Genomic DNA, 20,651 nt, shown 5'->3' with positions numbered 1-20,651 from the left:
TGCTTCCGTTCCAAAAATAACTCTCCCGAAGGTTTCATTCCGTTTGGACTCCGTTTGATATTCCTTTTCTTCGAAACACTGAAACAAGGAAAAAAAACAGGAACTGGCACTGGGCTTTGGGTTAATAGGTTAGTCCCAAAAATAATATAAAAGTGTAAAATAAAGCCCATAAACATCCAAAACAGATAATATAATAGCATGGAACAATAAAAAATTATAGATACGTTGGAGACGTATCAGCAGCCCCAAGCTTAATTCCTGCTCGTCCTCGAGTAGGTAAATGATAAAACCGAATTTTTGATGTGGAATGCTACCTAACATATTTATCAATATAATCTTTATTGTGACAAGAATATTCAGATCCATAAGATTCAAAACAAAAGTTTAATATTGACATGAAAACAATAATACTTCAAGCATACTAACAAAGCAATCATGTCTTCTCAAAATAACATGGCCAAAGAAAGTTATCCCTGCAAAATCATATAGTCTGGCTATGCTCTATCTTCATCAGACAAAATATTTAAATCATGCACAATGCCGATGACAAGCCAAGCAATTGTTTCATACTTTTGATGTTCTCAAACTTTTCAATCTTCACGCAATACATAAGCATGAGCCATGGACATAGCACTATAGGTGGAATAGAATGGTGGTTGTGGAGAAGACAAAAAGGAGAAGATAGTCTCACATCAACTAGGCGTATCAACGGGCTATGGAGATGCCCATCAATAGATATCAATGTGAGTGAGTAGGGATTGCCATGCAACGGATGCACTAGAGCTATAAGTGTATGAAAGCTCAAAAAGAAACTAAGTGGGTGTGCATCCAACTTGCTTGCTCACGAAGACCTAGGGCAATTTGAGGAAGCCCATCATTGGAATATACAAGCCAAGTTCTATAATGTAAAATTCCCTCTAGTATATGAAAGTGACAACATAGGAGACTCTCTATCATGAAGATTATGGTGCTACTTTGAAGCACAAGTGTGGTAAAAGGATAGTAGCATTGCCCCTTCTCTCTTTTTCTCTCATTTTTTAATTTTTTTATTTGGGCCTTTTCTCTCTTTTTTGGCCTCTTTTTTTCTCTTTTTATTTTTTATTTTTCGTCCGGAGTCTCATCCCGACTTGTGGGGGAATCATAGTCTCCATCATCCTTTCCTCACTGGGACAATTCTCTAATAATGATGATCATCACACTTTTATTTACTTACAATTCAAGAATTACAACTCGATACTTAGAACAAAATATGACTCTATATGAATGCCTCCGGCGGTGTACCGGGATGTGCAATGACTCATGAGTGACATGTATGAAAGAATTATGAACGGTGGCTTTGCCACAAATACAATGTCAACTACATGATCATGCAAAGCAATATGACAATGATGGAGCGTGTCATAATAAATGGAACGGTGGAAAGTTGCATGGCAATATATCTCGGAATGGCTATGGAAATGCCATAATAGGTAGGTATGGTGGCTGTTTTGAGGAAGGTATATGGTGGGAGTATGATACCGGCGAAAGGTGCGCGGTATTAGAGAGGCTAGCAATGGTGGAAGGGTGAGAGTGCGTATAATCCATGGACTCAACATTAGTCATAAAGAACTCATATACTTATTGCAAAAATTTATTAGTTATCGAAACAAAGTACTACGTGCATGCTCCTAGGGGGATAGATTGGTAGGAAAAGACCATCGCTCGTCCCCGTCCGCCACTCATAAGGAAGACAATCAATATATAAATCATGCTTCGACTTCGTCACATAACGGTTCACCATACGTGCATGCTACGGGAATCACAAACTTTAACACAAGTATTTCTCAAATTCACAACTACTCCACTAGCATGACTCTAATATCACCATCTTCATATCTCAAAACAATCATAAGGAATCAAACTTCTCATAGTATTCAATGCACTTTATATGAAAGTTTTTATTATATCCCTCTTGGATGCCCATCATATTAGGACTAAATTCATAACCAAAGCAAATTACATGCTGTTCTAAAGACACTCAAAATAATATAAGTGAAGCATGAGAGTTCATCTATTTCTTCAAAATAAAACTACCGCCATACTCTAAGAGATATAAGTGAAACACTAGAGCAAACAACAAACTACTCCGAAAGATATAAGTGAAGATCAATGAGTAGTTAAATAATTATGTAGCTATGTGAAGACTCTCTCTCATTTAAGAATTCAGATCTTGGTATTTTATTCCAACAGCAAGCAAAACAAAAGAAAATCAAATGACATTTTCAAGGATAGCACTCATCATGTGAAGAAGCAAAAACTTAGGCTCAACCGATACTAACCGATAATTGTTGAAGAAGAAAGGTGGGATGCCTACCGGGGCATCCCCAAGATTAGATGCTTGAGACTTCTTGAAATATTATCTTGGTGGTGCCTTGGGCATCACCAAGCTTGAACTTTTGCATCTTCTTAATTCCTTTTATATCACGGTTTCCTAAACCTCGGAAGCTTCATCCACACCAAACTCAACAAGAACTCGTGAGATAAGTTAGTATAAACCAATGCAAAAACCTTATCATTCTCTAATGTAGCAAATCACAAAAATTATTATTCAACATTGCATACTAAATGTCTCTGCATATTCAATACTCATATCCTCAAATAGAATCATTAAACAAGCGAACATATGCAAACAATGCAAACATAACAGCAATCTGCCAAAATAGTACGGTCTGTAAAGAATGCAAGATTCATCATACTTCCCTAACTCCAAAAATTATGAAAGAAAATTCTCACTGTAGTAAATTTATCATAGCTTATTATGCAAAAGTTTCAACATTTTATCACATGCTGACTTTTCTAGGGAATTTTTGCCACAGCGGTAAACTTTCTGTTTTGAAACAGCAACATGTATACTTGCAAAATAAGCATGGTAAAGGCTATCCTTGACATTTTTATTGAACCTAGAGATGCAAAACACTATTATAAATAATAGCAAGCAAATACTAACAAAAGAAAATGATGCTCCAAGGAAAACACATATCATGCGCTGAATAAAAATATAGCTCCAACTAAAGTTACCGATGAATGAAGACGAATGAGGGGATGCCATCCGGGGCATCCCCAAGCTTAGGCTTTTGGTTGTCCTTGAATATTACCTTGGGGTGCCTTGGGAATCCCCAAGCTTTGGCTCTTGCCACTCCTTATTCCATAGTCCATCGAATCTTTACCCAAAACTTGAAAAATTCACAACACAAAACTTAACAGAAGATCTCGTGAGCTCCGTTAGCGAAAGAAAACAAAACACCACTTCAAGGTACTGTAATGGACTCATTCTTTATTTGTATTGGTGTTAAATATACTGTATTCCAACTTCTCTATGGTTTATAAACTATTTTACTAGCCATAGATTCATCAAAATAAGCAAACAACACACGAAAAACAGAATCTGTCAAAAACAGAACAGTCTGTAGTAATCTGTAACTAACGCAAACTTCTGGAACTCAAAAACATCTACCAAAATAGTAAGACATAGATATTTTGATTATTGATCTGCTGCAATTGGAATCAGTATTGTATCACGTTCTGGTGATTTTAAACAATTGTTTTCGTGAACAGCAAGTTTCTGGAATTTTCAGCAAGATCAAATAACTATCATCCAAGAAGATCCTATAGGTCTTACTTGGCACAAATACTAAATAAAACATAAAACCACATCTAACCAGAGGCTAGATCAAAAATTTATTACTAAACAGAACCAAAAAGCAAGAAACAAAAATAAAATTAGGTTGCCTCCCAACAAGCGCTAACGTTTAACGCCCCGAGCTAGGCATGATTATTTCAATGATGCTCGCATAAAAGATAAGAATTGAAACGCAAAGAGAGCATCATGAAGAATATGACTAGCACATTTAAGTCTAACCCACTTCATATGCATAGGGATTTTGTGAGAAAACAACTTATGGGAACAATAATCAACTAGCATAGGAAGGCAAAACAAGCATAACTTCAAAACCTTAAGCACATAGAGAGGAAACTTGATATTATTGCAATTCCTACAAGCATATATTCCTCCCTCATAATAAATTTCAGTAGCATCATGAATGAATTCAACAATATAACCAGCACCTAAAGCATTCTTTTCATGACCTACTTGCATAGAAAATTTACTACTCTCCACATAAGCAAAATTCTTCTCATTCGGAATGGTGAGAGTATCATAAGAGACTCGAATACTATAAATTGTTTCCACATTAAATGAGTAATGTTCAGAAAAAGGATAATCATAATCATGACAAGTTTTATAAATATAATCATCACTACTCTTTATAGCATAAGTTTCATCACAATAATCATCATAAGTAGCAACTTTGTTCTCATCATAATCAATTGAAACCTCTTCCGAAATAGTGGATTCATCACTAAATAAAGTCATGACCTCTCCAAATCCACTTTCATAATTATCACAATAAGATTCAACATCCTCCAAAATAGTGGGATCACTACTTCCTAAAGTTGACACTCTTCCAAACCCACTTTCATCAATATAATCATCATAAGTAGGAGGCATGCTATCATCATTATAAATTTGCTCATCAAAACTTGGGAGGCTAAAAATATCATCTTCATTAAACATAGCATCCCAAGCTTGGGAAAAACATTAATTGCAGAAAATATATTCTCAAAAACATCATCTTCATCAAACATAGCATCCCCAAGCTTGGGCCTTTTCATATCATAAGCATAATCACTCTCATCATTAATAGTATAGATAGCACCAATAGTATAGCAATTATCATATTCTTCCAAGCAAGTGCCAAAAAGATTTTCAAGATCATAAGAAGTATCATTATCTTCCCAATCATAATCATCACAACAAGCAATAGGCATAACAAGATCATCATCAAGTGCATCATCTTCCATAATTATTTTTGATTCATTTTCAGGAGGCACAACAATAATAGGAGCAACATTATTTGGGGGAGATATCTTTTTACCTCTCTTCCTTTTTCTTTTCTTCTTCTTCACCACATCATGTGTGGGTTCAATCCTCTTTTTGGAGCTCCTTATTAATGAGATTGGTTGAATAGAAGGCTCCTCCTCGTTATCTGATTCATCATAAGAAATAATAGGAGGATATTGGGAAGTCTCTTCCCTTTCATTAGTATTCTCTTCATCTTCTATTTGATTTCTTGTCTTTATGTAATCGGCAATATAAGGATTTTCAATGCAATTCATCGCACAAAACATATAAATTTTCTCTAGATCAAAATCAAGAAGTTTATAACGGGCAAATTCCGGAAGATGCTTAGTTATACGTTTCATTTCTTCGTAACCCATAAGCAAACTAAGTTCATTATAATGTGCAAGGGAAATCAAGTCATCACAATTTTTGGACACGATTAGATCATGAAACAATTTGCATCGGATAGTTAAATGACCCCGTTCATTGCAAAGTTCACAAGTACGGCTAACAAAATTTAAATTTTCAGCACAAACATCTAGCCTTTCTTGCAACAATTTAGTTTCTAAATGCTTATGCCTCTTGCAATATCTATCTTCCCTATTTGGTGTGTACTTGCAAACCCAATGCACTCCACAAAAATTGACATGTTTATAGGAGACATTTTCATCATAAGTAGTGCAATCATCATTAGTACTATGGATATTCAAAGAGTTCATACTAACAACATTGCAATCATGCTCATCATTCAAAGATTTAGTGCCAAACATTTTATAGACTTCTTCTTCTAGCACTTGAGCACAATTTTCCTTTTCATCATACTTACGAAAGATATTAAAAAGATGAAGCGTATGAGACAAACTCAATTCCATTTTTTTGTAGTTTTCTTTTCTAAATTAAAGTAGTGATAAAACAAGAAACTAAAAGATTCGATTGCAAGATCTAAAGATATACCTTCAAGCACTCACCTCCCCGGCAACGGCGCCAGAAAAGAGCTTGATGTCTACTACACAACCTTCTTCTTGTAGACGTTGTTGGGCCTCCAAGTGCAGAGGTTTGTAGGACAGTAGCAAATTTCCCTCAAGTGGATGACCTAAGGTTTATCAATCCGTGGGAGGCGTAGGATGAAGATGGTCTCTCTCAAACAACCCTGCAACCAAATAACAAAGAGTCTCTTGTGTCCCCAACACACCCAATACAACGGTAAATTGTATAGGTGCACTAGTTCGGCGAAGAGATGGTGATAAAAGTGCAATATGGATGGTAGATATAGGTTTTTGTAATCTGAAAATATAAAAACAACAAGGTAACTAATGATAAAAGTGAGCGTAAACGGTATTGCAATGCTAGGAAACAAGGCCTAGTGTTCATACTTTCACTAGTGCAAGTTCTCTCAACAATAATAACATAATTGGATCACATAACTATCCCTCAACATGAAACAAAGAGTCACTCCAAAGCCATTAATAGCGGAGAACAAACAAAGAGATTATGGTAGGGTACGAAACCACCTCAAAGTTATTCTTTCGAATCGATCTATTCAAGAGTTCATACTAGAATAACACCTTAAGACACATATCAACCAAAACCCTAATGTCACCTAGATACTCCAATGTCACCTCAAGTATCCGTGGGTATGATTATACGATATGCATCACACAATCTCAGTTTCATCTATTCAAACCAACACAAAGTACTTCAAAGAGTGTCCCAAAGTTTCTACCGGAGAGTCAAGACGAAAACGTGTGCCAACCCCTATGCATAGGTTCATGGGCGAAACCCGCAAGTTGATCACCAAAACATTCATCAAGTGAATCAATAGAATACCCCATTGTCACCACGGGTATCCCACGCAAGACATACATCAAGTGTTCTCAAATCCTTAAAGACTCAATCCGATAAGATAACTTCAAAGGGAAAACTCAATCCATTACAAGAGAGTAGAGGGGGAGAAACATCATAAGGTCCAACTATAATAGCAAAGCTCGCGATACATCAAGATCGTATCACCTCAAGAACACGAGAGAGAGATCAAACACATAGCTACTGGTACATACCCTCAGCCCCGAGGGTGAACTACTCCCCCCTCGTCATGGAGAGCGCCGGGATGATGAAGATGGCCACCGGTGAGGGTTCCCCCCTCCGGCATGGTGTCGGAACAGGGTCCTGATTGGTTTTTCGTGGCTACAGAGGCTTGCGGCGGCGGAACTCCCGATCTCTTCTGTTCCCCGATGGTTTTAGGGTATATGGACATATATAGGCGAAAGAAGTCGGCCAGGGGAGCCACGAGGGGCCCACGAGGGTGGAGGGTGTGCCCCCTTCCTCGTGCTCTCCTCGTTGATTCCCTGACGTGCACTCCAAGTCTCCTGGATTGCTTCCATTCCAAAAATAACTCTCCCGAAGGTTTCATTCCGTTTGGACTCCGTTTGATATTCCTTTTCTTCGAAACACTGAAACAAGGGAAAAAAAATAGGAACTGGCACTAGGCTTTGGGTTAATAGGTTAGTCCCAAAAATAATATAAAAGTGTAAAATAAAGCCCATAAACATCCAAAACAGATAATATAATAGCATGGAACAATAAAAAATTATAGATACGTTGGAGACGTATCAATTGCCTACACAATGAGGAACATGATAGCCCTGAGGTATTTGATACTCAAAATTCCGACCGTTGTTGTGCTACGCGCCAGCTGTCCCAAAATATCTACCCACCTAACGGTCATATCATTGAAGGGCATTTATGTCTTATCATGTCGGGCTGCTCCCTAGGCTATAAATAGCCGCCCCCTACAACCACTAGTTGGTTGGCTGCTCCGAGAGAAACTGACACTTGTCATTTGAGAGCATCCCATCCTTCGAGGACTTTGAGCGAAAATCATCAAGTGAGGAAAACCCAAACCCAAACACCTACAAACCCAAAGTGATTGAGCATCACTGAAGAGATTGATCCTGCGCGGACCTGACGCTTGTTACCTTTGAAGACCGTGCTTCTTCCAGACGGTTAGGCGTCATGGTCTAGAGCATCCAAGAGGAAATTGTGGATCGCCGAGTGACCGAGTTTGTGAAGGTTTGGAAGTCACCTGAAGACTTACCACTAGTGATTGGGCGAGGTCTATGTGACCTTAGCTCAAGGAGAATACGGTGAGGACTGTGTGTCCGAGACTGTGTGTCCTCAGGTTTAAATACCTAGCCGCTCCAACCAGACGTACAACTGAGACATCAGTTGGAACTGGTCTACCAAATCATTGTCTTCACCAAGCTTACTGGTTCTATTTCCTCAGCTCTTTCATTTCCTCATAACTGTGTTGTGTGCTTGTTCATATCTGTTTAAAGACTTTGACTGAAGACTTTCTCAATTTCCTCAGCTCAATTTCTTCAGTCTGTTTGTCTTTGTCCTGTGCTATCCCGTGTTTACGCTTTCTGTACTCTGTGCTTGTCTTCATTTCATCATGATGACCATGCTTGTGTTCCGTTATGTTTACATCTGAGTACTTATTCCGCTACAAGTAGTTCTTCGCTTAGGAATTTCCTCACCCTGAAATTCCTCAGTGAAGAATTCATAAAAATCACCTATTCACCCCCCCTCTAGTCGATATAACGCACTTTCATATTCTAATCCTTGTTGGAGAGCACTACTATTGGAGGAGGTAAGAACTTTCACTGCTTGTTTCTGCAAGGGATGTAGTGTATGCTAATCCGTCTACCCGAGGAACAAAGAATGCTCTCTATTGCTCTCCTTTGGTCCTGGTGGCATGAAAGGAACGGTGGGAATCATGGTGTACGTAGAGCAATGAAGGAATAGTTCCAATATGCAATTCGGTTTCATGTTAATGAGTGGAAGGAATTCCTAAATGTAGCGATCCGACCTCAGACGGTCAAATCTCTGTGCATAAGTGTTATCCCTGGATCGGTAATGCTGACACACACAGTACTCGAGGATTTATAACAGAGTTCAATCACACACTTATTACATCGAGTGTCTCAAGAGAGAGAACTTAATACAATAATATGGCTGAAGGCCATCTAAGTAAGATAACTGTGGAAGCTTCGAAGGTAAATGAGTCCATCAACTCCAACGGCATAGCTGAGTGCACGACAACGACCTAGCGCACCTTACTCTTCGTCTGAAAACTCTGCAACATAATACGTTACAGCCTGTGTAGGTCAACACATGGAATATGCTGGCAAGATAACACTATAGAGCAAGAAACAAATAACAACTATCACTACATGCATATATGGCTAGTGGAGGCTCTATGGTTATCATTTTGCGTAAAGCCAGTTTTTTCCTACAACAAAGGAATATGTTTAATTTAACTACAAAGTTTGTTGAAAACATTGAGAATGGTAACCCCATCTCAATCCCAATTAAAAGTTAACAACCCAACAAAATTAATTAAGTAGAGTGTTGAGATCACATAATAATTCAAGCACCAGATACTCAAGATGTCCATAACCGGGGACACGGCTAACCATGATTAGTTTGTACACTCTCCAGAGGTTTGTGCACTTTTCCCCACAATACTCGATCTCCTCCGTTGGATTTCTCGCACTATATGTTGTTTGAGAAACGGATGACCGAGACACAGTCTTTCAGCCCATAATGGCTTGTGGCTGCACACGGAAGTTTCCAGCATGAATAACATAATGATCCCTTTGAGCCTGGGTGGCAAACCATTAGATGATCACACGGGTTCCCCGGGATCTCCTTGGACAACACTGGATTCCCTAGGTGCCCACAAACCAGTCCACCCAGATGTGTATTAATGTAGCCACCTTAAGTTAAACCTTAATTCATAATAATACTCACAACTGTCATGAATCACTCAACCCAAACCACGTCTATGAGCATAGCATAGCAGTATAAGCATCACGTAGTAACTCCCAGGGTTTGAATATAAGACAATATGTTCTACCTCATCAACTACTTACTAGCACCCACATGTTATCAACCCTACTCATGCAATATTTGAGGGTTCAGACTAATGCATAAAAACTGGGTAATAAAGGGTATGATCAAAGTGTTACTTGCCTTGCTGACGATCTGAAAACCCTAGTGGCTCGTAGTAGCAAGCCTCGCACTCCGGAAACTCTATCGTGAACAAACAATAGCATACATAAGCACTCAAGCATAAGGTGCAAGGGTAAAACTCAAGAGAAAATATCTGAACAAAAAGTTCAACTGAAGAGCTTCGATTTGCAAAAAGAATCAATCGAATCGGAGCTACGAAACTCAAACTACGATCAAAAGAAATTCGAAATCAAATCTGCTTGAGACCAAATTTTAAATTGTCAAAACCATGTTCAAGTTGTTTATCTGGAAAGAGGGGAACAAGACGAAGATTTTGGCATTGGTTTCACTGGATTTGGACAAATGAGCAAAAAGTAGCGAGGGTTTGAAGATCAGGGACTAATCTGTAAGAAAAGTAACTACGGATAGGTCCTTGGCCGAAAAAAATAAAAAGAAAAAGAAAAACCTAACGAACAAACGTTCGCTACAAAACCCTACAGAACGAAAACGTTCGCTACCGCGGATTAACGGACGAACGTCCGCTAATTAGAACTGATCGGAAAAACCGAGAAAAACCCTAACCCTAAAAATAACCGAAAGAAAACCGAGCGGTTTTTACCGGTTAACCGGCAGCGGCGAGGTCAACGGCGGCGGCGGATCGGGCTTCAGCTCCGGCGGTGGCTCCAGCGGCGGCGGGATGCGGCGCGGGGGCGACGGCGGCGGCTTCTGGTGGAGGAGGAGGCGGTGGGGCGTGGGCTTATAAAGGTCGGGGGGGCGGCGCAGTCCGACCCGGACTCCTCCTCGTCGGAGTCCGGCGTCCGCACGCGCGGCTGGGCTTGGCCTGGCTCGGCTGGGCCTTCGGCCCAGTCAGGCGACGAAGTTTTATTTTTTTCTAAATAAATTTCGCCCGAAAGAAAAATCCTAATAAAATATAATTTTCTTCTAAAAATACCAGAAACAATTTTCACCGTACAAACCTAATATTTAGGACAAGGTAAACATTTTTCTGGCCTAAAAATGCAATTTTCAAAAATGCATATTTTTCTAATTCAAATAAAATAGCAAATAAAATAATAGATTTGATTTTAAAATGTCTTCTCCAATATTCCTCTCTTTTGAAGAAGTCATTTTATCTTCTCTCATTTATTTTATTATTGGAAATAATTGGAGAGAAAAATATTAAAATCAAATTGATCCTCTTTTCAAATTTGAAATAAATTCAAATATGAAAATGAGTGAAATCTCCAAGTCTTTCCTTGGGTCCTTGAGTTGCTTAAGATTTCTAGGATCTCAACCAAATGCAAACAAAAATATGATATGCATATGATGACCTATGTATAACCAGGCTCGGGCCCATAGGTGTGCACAGTGTGCAGCCCACACAGGGCCCATCAGTTTGGGGGGCCCAAATTTTTCTATAGGCCTAGTATGTACTCGTATGGCGTTGGGCTGCTGCACCTCGTATGGTGTTGGGCCGCTTCAATCCCGCGTGAGTCGAGGTCGAGCGGCCGCTACTCGATCGATTGGAAACGCCCCAAAAGAAACGATCTGAAACGGGATCGATCACAACATGCAGTCCTGGGGCACAGGAAACGGGATCGTCAATCGCAAAAGCACTCACGTCGTTACAGCCTAGGAAACCGGATCCTCGATTGCAAAAGCAGTCGTCATTACAGCCTACTAGGAAACTGGATCGTCCATAGATCGGCGACAGTCCTCGGGCGGCTGCTCGATTGGAAACCGGGTCGTCGGATCGATTGGCGGCAGTTCCAGACTTCATGGCACCGGCGACGAGCGACACGGGCACATGGGCGAGAAGATTGACACGGGCACACAGCGACAACTCTCACGGCTTCCATCCTCCAGGTGCTGCTTCAAAATAGGTAGCCTGCCCTTGGTGAGCCCTCCTTTCTGATTAACTTCAGCCTTTACTCTTAATTCCTAACTAATGTTTAGCAGGGATCGTTAAAAATCGATTCTTGCCTTCTTGAGTAAAGATCACTGTATAGTCAACTAGACAGGACACGAGATTAGATGAGTTAGATAGTTCGTCTAATCGTCAAATATTGATGTATAATCTTCAATTGATATCTTTAATCTTATTGTATTCATCTTTTGTATCTTGTGTTTTAATAATACAAATTTAAGTAAGATAGGGGCCCATTTTTGGGTTTAGCACAGGCCCCCGGATTTTACCGGGCCAGCCCTGTGTATAACATCTAAATTAAAAATTGGGATGTTACACTAAATAAGGAGCCGGCACCCAAGGTGATCACTAATCACAAGTGGAAGAGCCCCCCATAGGATACTGTCAAAATTAACATCGATGGGGCTTGTTCAGATCCGACTGGATGCGGTGGGTGGGGCTTGATTTGCAGAGACTCATCTTATGAAGTTCTCTTTGCGGCTGCTGGTTCCCTTGAGTCTATCTCCAGTGCTTTACATGCTGAAACTGTAGCCTTGCTTGACTGTCAATTTTGAGACTGATTGCCTTATTCTCCAACAAGCCGTATTGTCCGATGCCTATGATCTGTCTTCTCTGGGCCAGGTGTTCAAAGATCTTAAAGTGAAGCTTGCCACACAATTCATCCGGGCTAGTGTTGTACATGTGTCACGTGAGTGTAACAAGCCAGTGCATGTGCTGGCGGCGTACGGTACCAGATTAGCAGCTGGTATTTCTAACCAAAGGTTCTCAAATTATCGTGATGATGTAAACCGTACTGTAACCGACGATTTAGCCGTGTCTTAATGGAATACAAGTGTTTCATGTAAAAAAAAAGAAGAAAGAAAGAAGCCGAACCGGGCCGGATTCATCACAATCAAGCACGCACGCACGCACGCACGCGGACGTCCCTCCCCGCCTTAACCCCAACGGAGCCGGATTCAAAATTCGGCCCGGATCGGTTGCCAGCGGACGTGGCCATAATAAAGCACGCCCCTAACCGCAGGTCCTGCGGTGCGCGTACGCAGATCGTTGTTCTCCGGCAACTCCTCGTCGAGTTCGATCCCACCAAGGTCGCCGAGTTCCGATGGCGGGGGCCGCCCACAAGCACGACAAGGGGAAGATGCCGAAGGCCGCCGCCGTCGGCGACGACTGGCTGAACCGGCACGGGTTCCCTCACGGCTACCACTTCGTCCCGGACGACCCCGAGCTCCTCCGCCTCCTCGAGGACATGATCGCCGGCCGCGCTCTCCCCTACCCTCTCCCCAGCATCTTCCACGGCGTCAGGATCCGCAACTACCACCCTGCCGAGCTCCACGGTACCCCTCCTTTCTTTCTTTCATTCTTGCTTTCTTTCTTTCTTCTTCTTCTTCCTCGCTTCGTTTTAACCCGTGGTGATCCATCGATGCAATTCCGCGCGCGCTCATGAATCATGATACGAATCGGAACCGATGGAGCAGAGCTGTACAAGGCGCACAAGGAGGCCGGGTCCATCTACTTCTTCAACGAGAGGGAGTTCTCGGGGAGCGCCAGGGTGCGCCCGGGGCGCACCGCCAAGGACGGCTGGTGGAAGGCCTCGGGCGGCGGCCTGCCCTTGGTGCGCCGCGGCCTGGTCGTCGGCTATAAGCTCACCTTGGTGTTTTACGAGAAGAGGCCCGGCGACAAGCCTGACGTCAAGACCGACTGGATCGTCAAAGAGTACACCATTGTTGGACCCAACAAGAAGGTAATTTCTCGTCAATCATCGTTTCCTTTGTTCTGTTCATGGTTGATTGCAATACTGGTTTGACGGTGAATCACACAAAAATATGCTCTGTTAACAATTAAAATTAAAATTATTTTGCGAGGGAAAATATATTTTATTCATTTAGGTATTTTTATTTGTTTGGCTTTTAAGTTATTAGCTATCTCGGAGATGCTCATAAGGTAGGTTGTGTGTGCGCCTGTGTTCATGGAGATGAGTGTATGTGAGCATTTGCGTGTGTATCATTTAGTTGCTTATTGTCGAAATATATTAATTTTAGTTCAGAACTATAACATTTATTTTGGATTCAAGTGAGTAAGATATAATTGATCTTCAGTTTATCTAATTCACATCTAGATATTTTTTAAGGATGTCACATTTAAGCTTCCACAACTAACGCAGTAACAAGGAACAAAATAAAAGCTGGGACAAAAAAATAAATAAACCACAAACATAGTGGACATCAGGTTAGATGTGACATAACTATGTCACATCTAGATGTGTCCTAGACAAACTCTTCTAGGTGATGCTTCTTAGTTGCCAAATTTAATACATACTTTCCCTGTCCGGAAATAATTGTCGCTGAAATGAGTATATCTTTTTTCTTCAAAAATTGGGTTACTTTCGGCCTCTGCATCAGTTGATGCAGACAACCATATTATTATTAAGCAAAGTAGCCACAAAATACGCCATTCGATACAAGTTTGCAAGCAAAATCAAATAAAAAGAATAAACTGCAACAATCGGCAAAAATAGAAAAAGATGACTAGACATATATTCTATTGTTGGACCGCCATCCAAACCGGTTGTAAGTATCCCGTGCTATAGTTTTCAAACGGTTGCACGCGTAGACCATATACTCCTCGACTTCCGCATGACTGAGTAATGATCACGTACGGATCCAGCCAGTCGCCGGGAAAGATAACCTGTAAAAAATTTGTGACAATTAATTTCAGACGGAAGTTGTATATGTTAGTAGAAACTTTTAGGTTGCTTATACTGGGGAGTATCATATGCTAGTATAATTGATTAGTAATTTAGATGACTTTATTTATTATCATACATGACATATAATAGCACATCATCAATTATGGCATAATACCGAAACATGTTTTTCTTCATTTTATTTTAATTGTGTTCAACCTTTTTTTTTGTCTAATTGGCATATAGGAGTATTATACTCTCATTATGGAAGGTGGGATTTCCTACCCTGGCCGAATTTTGTATTGATGCCACGCTTAACAGAATTAATACTTTCAAGTTCTGAACATAACTGCTTCTAAACATGTACTGTGGATTAGATTGGCCATGCATGCATGCATGCATACCGTGTCGCTGTGGATTATATTAATCGTTGTTTCCCCGTCACGCCTTGTGCATCGCTTGCAGGTGTCGGAGATGGCCCTGTACCGCCTCTACAACAAGTCGGAAAACAAATCCAAGGAGAAGAAGAAAAAGGCTAAAGAAGAGAAAGCAACTCATGAAGAAGAAAACACCCCTGCTTCTACCTGGGCGGAGGAGGAGGAGGAGGAGGAGGAGGCGCCACCATCACCGCCGTATCCGCCCGCCGGAGGGGCGACCTCGCAGGCGCAGGCCGGTCAGCCACATGACTATCATCACTACTACGCCTTGGGTGCCGCTGCCGCGCCGGGGCCAAGCACAAGCTGCTGGGTGCCGCCGGACGCCGGCTACACGGGGTTGACAGACACAGTCTGGACACCGGACGCCGGAGGGACCTCGCAGGCACAGCTGGCTGGCCAACCACATGACTATCAGCAGTGCACGTTCGGTGCCGCGGCGTCGGCACCTGGCTGGGAGGCGCCGGGGCCAAGCAGCAGCAGCAGCAGCTGGGTGACGCCGGGCGACACAAAATACTACTTGCAGCTGCAGCACGCCGGAGGGCCTGCGTACAGCTGGGAGGACCATAAGTTGACGCCTCTGGTGCCGTCAGGACCAGCACCCCTTGCGCATGACCTGCCGGCGTCGCAGCAGCACTTTGGCCATCAAGAAGAAACCGCAGACCCGCCGAAGACACAGCCCCCACCACCCCCGCCGGCGCCGGCTGTTCAGGGCGGCTACCTGGATGGTGAGTTCGACGTTTGGTGCAAGACGCAGCAGGTGGCCTCGAGTCCCGCCTTCCGCATGCCCGACGGCATAGATTCGCAGCAGGTGGCCGCGAGTCCCGCCTTCCACATGCCCGACGGCATAGATTCGCGGCAGGTGGCCGCGAGTCCCGCCTTCCACATGCCCGACGGCATAGATCCGCAGCAGGTGGCTGTGAGTCCCCTCCCCATGCTCGAAGATATCGATTTCTCTGTCTTGCTCAAGGATATACCGATGATGCCTACAGACGAAAACAGCGATCGCCTTTCATGCACATTAGATGAGCTCCTCTTCCCCAAGATGGAGGACGACGCGCCGCCACCGAGCCCGCCAACTTCGATGGGCAACAACAACCAGGTTTAGAGTTAGCAGAAACCAGCAAGCAGCGATCGATAGCAGCTAGTTGACTCGCAGTGTTCACATTTCATGGTTTTTCCTCACATTTGGCAGTTTCATCCATTGTATTCATATTACTATACTGTTGTATGTTTTCTTTATACTGTTCTACGTGTGAAGCAAGTTTCTTCACGGACATGATTGGCTATTGGTTATGACGATCAAGTTTTTAAACTGGATACATTGCGGCTCATGTGGCAACGATGATGGTAGCAAGAGAAGCTGGGTCATGGCATTGTCCTTTGTCATCGACCGCCTGTCATATGTTGAGTTTCCTTGCAACTTTATTGTGTAGCGTTGAGTTTTAGTGTTGCGGGGCGATAAGATGATAAAGCTATATACTATAATTCTATAATTTCATAGTGATAGATTTGTTGTAAATCAAATACTCCCTTTGTTTCGTAATGTAGTGCATATAGATTTCGAAAAGATGGGATAGCACCCGGGAGTCCCGACCCCCGCTTATCTTGCCCGTTCAGCTTTGTAAAGATTCGTGCTGTGGTCTGTCCAGCAGCAGAGCATTTGCAGGGTCAGAATAATTAAGTACTAGGCCACTTAACCAGACAAAGAGCAGGCTGTAGCACGCAGCATAGGTCACATGTAGTACTAGTATGTACAGTGTTTATGTCTGTCAGGAGGTCAGGATGGTCCAGGTTGAAGCGACAACACATGGGCTGTGCATGCACTGTGAATTGATTATTTTTGCATGCGAGAGGAAACTTTTGCATGCTACATATTCTCTCTCTCCCCACGTTCCGTCTCTGTACCTGGCAAAACTGTTCGTAGTCTGGACTGATCGAGCTAGCTGGAACTCGATGAACCAATGGTTATATTGTTGTGTGTAATAGTGTAATGGTTTGCTGTACAAGGTTATGAATTCTACTTGAATGCGTTTTTTAATGTTTCAACTTTAGAGTTTGATGCCTCTACAAGCTGAACATATATTTTTCGGATGCAAGGCCGAGAAATATTAAATAGGTCCCATCAATCCATGCATGGACCGTCTTGCTTCTAGAACTAGATGAGTCCCCGCGCGTTGCTGCGCGACATATGGAATTAACCCCAAAGTCAACGTCGGGTGCAACTGCAATAAAATTGGTAGGAACATATGAAGAAGCCGAAGAACATGATTCTATATTAATTAGTCAAGGAAGCATGGGATATAGAAGAACTCAAACAACTACAAATATATGAAATCTCACATGTGAAAAAATTGGCGTGGCAATTATTATATTCAACAAATGACATGGAAAGAAACAATAATTAGGTTGCAGGTTCAACCCGTAAATCTAGAGAAACAACTAAAGGATCATTTGACTACCTCAAGATAACTCAATAATTTCAACTTGTATGTTGAAGTGCACATTGTGTACACTTGTGAATTTTATTTCTTCCGTAAGTAATTTTCGGTGAAACAATGTTGATTGAATAATGTAAGGAGTGAATACCTTGTATTTCAACTTAAAAAATAAATAAGTTATCATCCATATCAGAAGCAAGATTGAATCTGAGAGAGAGAGAGAGAGAGAGAGAGAGAGAGAGAGAGAGAGAGAAAGAGAGAGCAAAAAGAAAGTTAAGTGCTCAAGTGAAACATCATTGGATATTCTGACTGGACATTGGTAATAAAAACTTGCAACATGATTAAAGATGATCACTCAAAACAATTTAAATAACATATCCCAATCATCTAACTTCTCACATGAAATTGTAATGCAGCACTGACACCAAAGGGTGATGCTTTGTTGCACAAAGTGATAAAAAAAGTTTAAGTTAGGGGTGAGAATTCCATACCACAGTAACAATCGTCTTAGAGCAACTCTAGCAGACCCCGCAAAACGCCGGCCCGCAAAACGCGTTTGCAGTTCGCGCAAAACCGCTTTTGCGGGCCGGCGAGGGCTAGCACAGATGCAGACTCTCCAAACGGACCCGTAAAAAGTATATTTGCGGAATATGCTTTTTTACGGGTCGGCTATGCGGGTTTTGCTCGGGCAACATCGCAACGACCCGCAAACAGAAGAACTGCAAATCTGAAATTTGTCATAGGGTTTCACAAACAAGTTCAAATTCAAATGACATAAACAGTTTGCGCGCAAATAAAAGCGAAGTTCATTACTCAAAAGAGGGCATGCAAAGGTATGCGTCCATGTCCGGCATCATCTTGGGGGTCGATCTTCACTCCGCGCCATGGAGTCCATCTTGATGTTCATCGGCGCCACCGTAGCCACCTCCGTCGCTTGTTCCAACTCCCGCACCAAAATCATCCACATTGCCACCATATGGAGCAGAGAAAACATCACCGGAACTGGCAGACGGATCGGCCGAGGCGACCATTCTCCCTTCAAGATCTCTCTCCTTGCCATATCATGCCATGTTTTGGTGACGTCGTCCATGTCATTGCGGTTCATTGACATGATCTTGTTCTCTTCGGTGAGCAACAATGATAGCGATTTGTTTTCAGAGGCGCGTACTTTTCTCTCCTCAATGGCAGCTCTGCGCAGCCCCTCTTCCTTGAGCATTTGCCATTTTTCTTGCTTCTCTTTTGCCTTCTTTTCGGCCAACTCTTTCTTGATCTCCAACGACTTCAACAACATCAACTCGTTTGATTGCACCATGGCATCAATCTTCTACCTCAAGCTCGATGCTTCTTGCTCTCTCTTTATCTTCTCTCTAGTCTTCTTGTCGCCATCGGGCTTGTTCAAATTTCTTGGGCCATCATCATCCTCATCTTCATCCATGTTTGTAAGTGAGCCTCTCTTTGGTGGGGACTCTTTGTCGATCAACTTCAACTTGTTGCACTTTTGGAGCAACTCCCAACAATGCTCTAATTTGAAGAATCTGCCTTCCGAAGCTTCCAGGTCCTTGTATCTATGTTGAGCAATCTTGTCGTACACAATGTGAACAAAGTGATGCAATCATTTTTCATGATACATTATGATGATGCACAACTTGAACAAAGGCAAAGCAAACTCACATAGTCGGACTCCACGGTGCCACTTGGAGGTGCATTGCGTACTTGCTCCAAGCAAGCTGCCCAACGGCTGCACATAGGCTTGATGTTCTCCCAACGACCTTGAAGAGACCGAAATGTGCGTGGAGTCTTATTGGGGTAGTTTTTCATAATGCGGAAGTATTGATCTTCAACCTTTGCCAATATCTCTTGGAGGTTTGATTAGTACCCGTGCATGCATCAAGAGGCACCGCACTCCATGCTTTGATCAAAGCTTGATCTTCCAAGATAGTGTAGTTCTTCGATCTTTGGCTTTTCCCAGTTTTTGCTTGTGAATTCTCAAACGCTTCCGCTCCGATCTCCGCCAAATCGTTCGCACAACCATGATCGTCCACGCCGCCCTCCGTTTCATTGTAGTCGAAAGGTTCGAAAGGGGCTTGATCAATGTCAACCGCGTTCGTGTCCAACAAGTTCACGAACTCGGTTGTTGCATTGTTCGAACCACCGCTATAGTGAACGATAACAAGTCACGAGCTATCGAAGACAATGGCGAAAATGAAAGAGAATCGCCGAAGTCCGAAGAGATATACCTTCCGGCCATTTCGTCGAACACCTCACTCGCGGGGGGAGCGGCACCGTTGAACGGCATCGCCGGAGCACCTCCTTGCGGGGGGATGGAGTGAGAGGTTGAAGAAGATGGCTTCCTTGAAGTCGGAACCTTCCTCCGCTTTGCGCCCGCGGCCTTGCCGGCCTTCTCCGCCGCCGGCCGGGATCGCACAGCGGCATTGGCGCCCGGAGCGCGGGCCATCGCGGCGGGGGCAGCCGGATTCCCGCCCTGCACAACCACGTTGCCCTGCCGCTTGCGGGCAGGCGCGGCGTGTGCTTGGGCGACGCCGGCGGGGCCAACATGGCCGGCGATGAGATCCGCCCGAGGGGAAGGGGCGTGCGCGACCTCGACGGTGACGGGGACACATGGGTCGTCCATGGCGGCGAGGGACGGCCGGGGAGGAGCAGCCGGAGCTTCCGGAGGGGGGGGCAATGGTGGCGGAGGGTGCGGGGAGCGGGAAAGGGCGCGCGGAAATGTCCCTCCCGCCAAATCTCGCGCCGGATGGGGGTTGAGCTCGGGTCGGCCCCCAGCCCGTGAAGATAGAGGTTGGGGGAGAAGATTTGCCGCGCTCCGTAAAAAAATTTGCAGGCCGGTGCCGGATGCGGGGTCTGGTCGTGCAGATTTTTTGGCCCCGACCCGCAATTTGACGGTTATTTTGCGGATCGGGGCGTTTTGCGGGGTCTGCTAGGGTTGCTCTTAGAAACCCAGCATGCTCTTGGCTTCACTTAACAGAGATATCTCCAACTGGTGTGGAGCCTAGGAACTTCCAAGTTCTAATCTTGAATAAATAATGAAAGAACTCAAAGGTTGTTTTGATGCTTACATAACACTTTTCTCCTAGACATTCCATCTCATCAGGCATGAAACAATCACAACTCAAAACAGTGGCGGGGGACCAATCCAATTTGAGGTAAGGTTTAAAAAAAAGTATACTCCTTTTGCAGGGTAAAAAAAGGTGTA

At 43.0% G+C, this 20,651-nt stretch overlaps 1 protein-coding gene across 2 annotated transcripts; it reads left to right on the top strand.

Moving 5' to 3' along the window:
- The first annotated feature begins 11,505 nt into the window (after window positions 1-11,505).
- LOC123166108 (NAC domain-containing protein 77) lies at window positions 11,506-16,227 on the top strand. 2 transcript variants are annotated; one of them, XM_044583871.1, is made up of 4 exons: window positions 11,506-11,835; window positions 12,901-13,213; window positions 13,355-13,620; window positions 15,028-16,227. In XM_044583871.1, exons 2-4 carry the CDS (start codon window positions 12,982-12,984, stop codon window positions 16,102-16,104), a joined length of 1,575 nt encoding a protein of 524 aa, XP_044439806.1. In that variant the 5' UTR covers window positions 11,506-11,835; window positions 12,901-12,981; the 3' UTR covers window positions 16,105-16,227. The 2 variants fall into 2 exon arrangements, with proteins under 2 accessions (XP_044439806.1, XP_044439805.1); XM_044583870.1 differs by having other exon boundaries at window positions 11,506-11,849.
- The last annotated feature ends 4,424 nt before the right edge of the window (window positions 16,228-20,651 follow it).

Source organism: Triticum aestivum, chromosome 7D (genome assembly GCF_018294505.1).
Source record: "Triticum aestivum cultivar Chinese Spring chromosome 7D, IWGSC CS RefSeq v2.1, whole genome shotgun sequence".
NCBI classification, from domain to species: domain Eukaryota; kingdom Viridiplantae; phylum Streptophyta; class Magnoliopsida; order Poales; family Poaceae; genus Triticum; species Triticum aestivum.
Note: the sequence above shows the minus strand (reverse complement) of the source record. Positions and strands in the feature narration are given on the sequence as shown.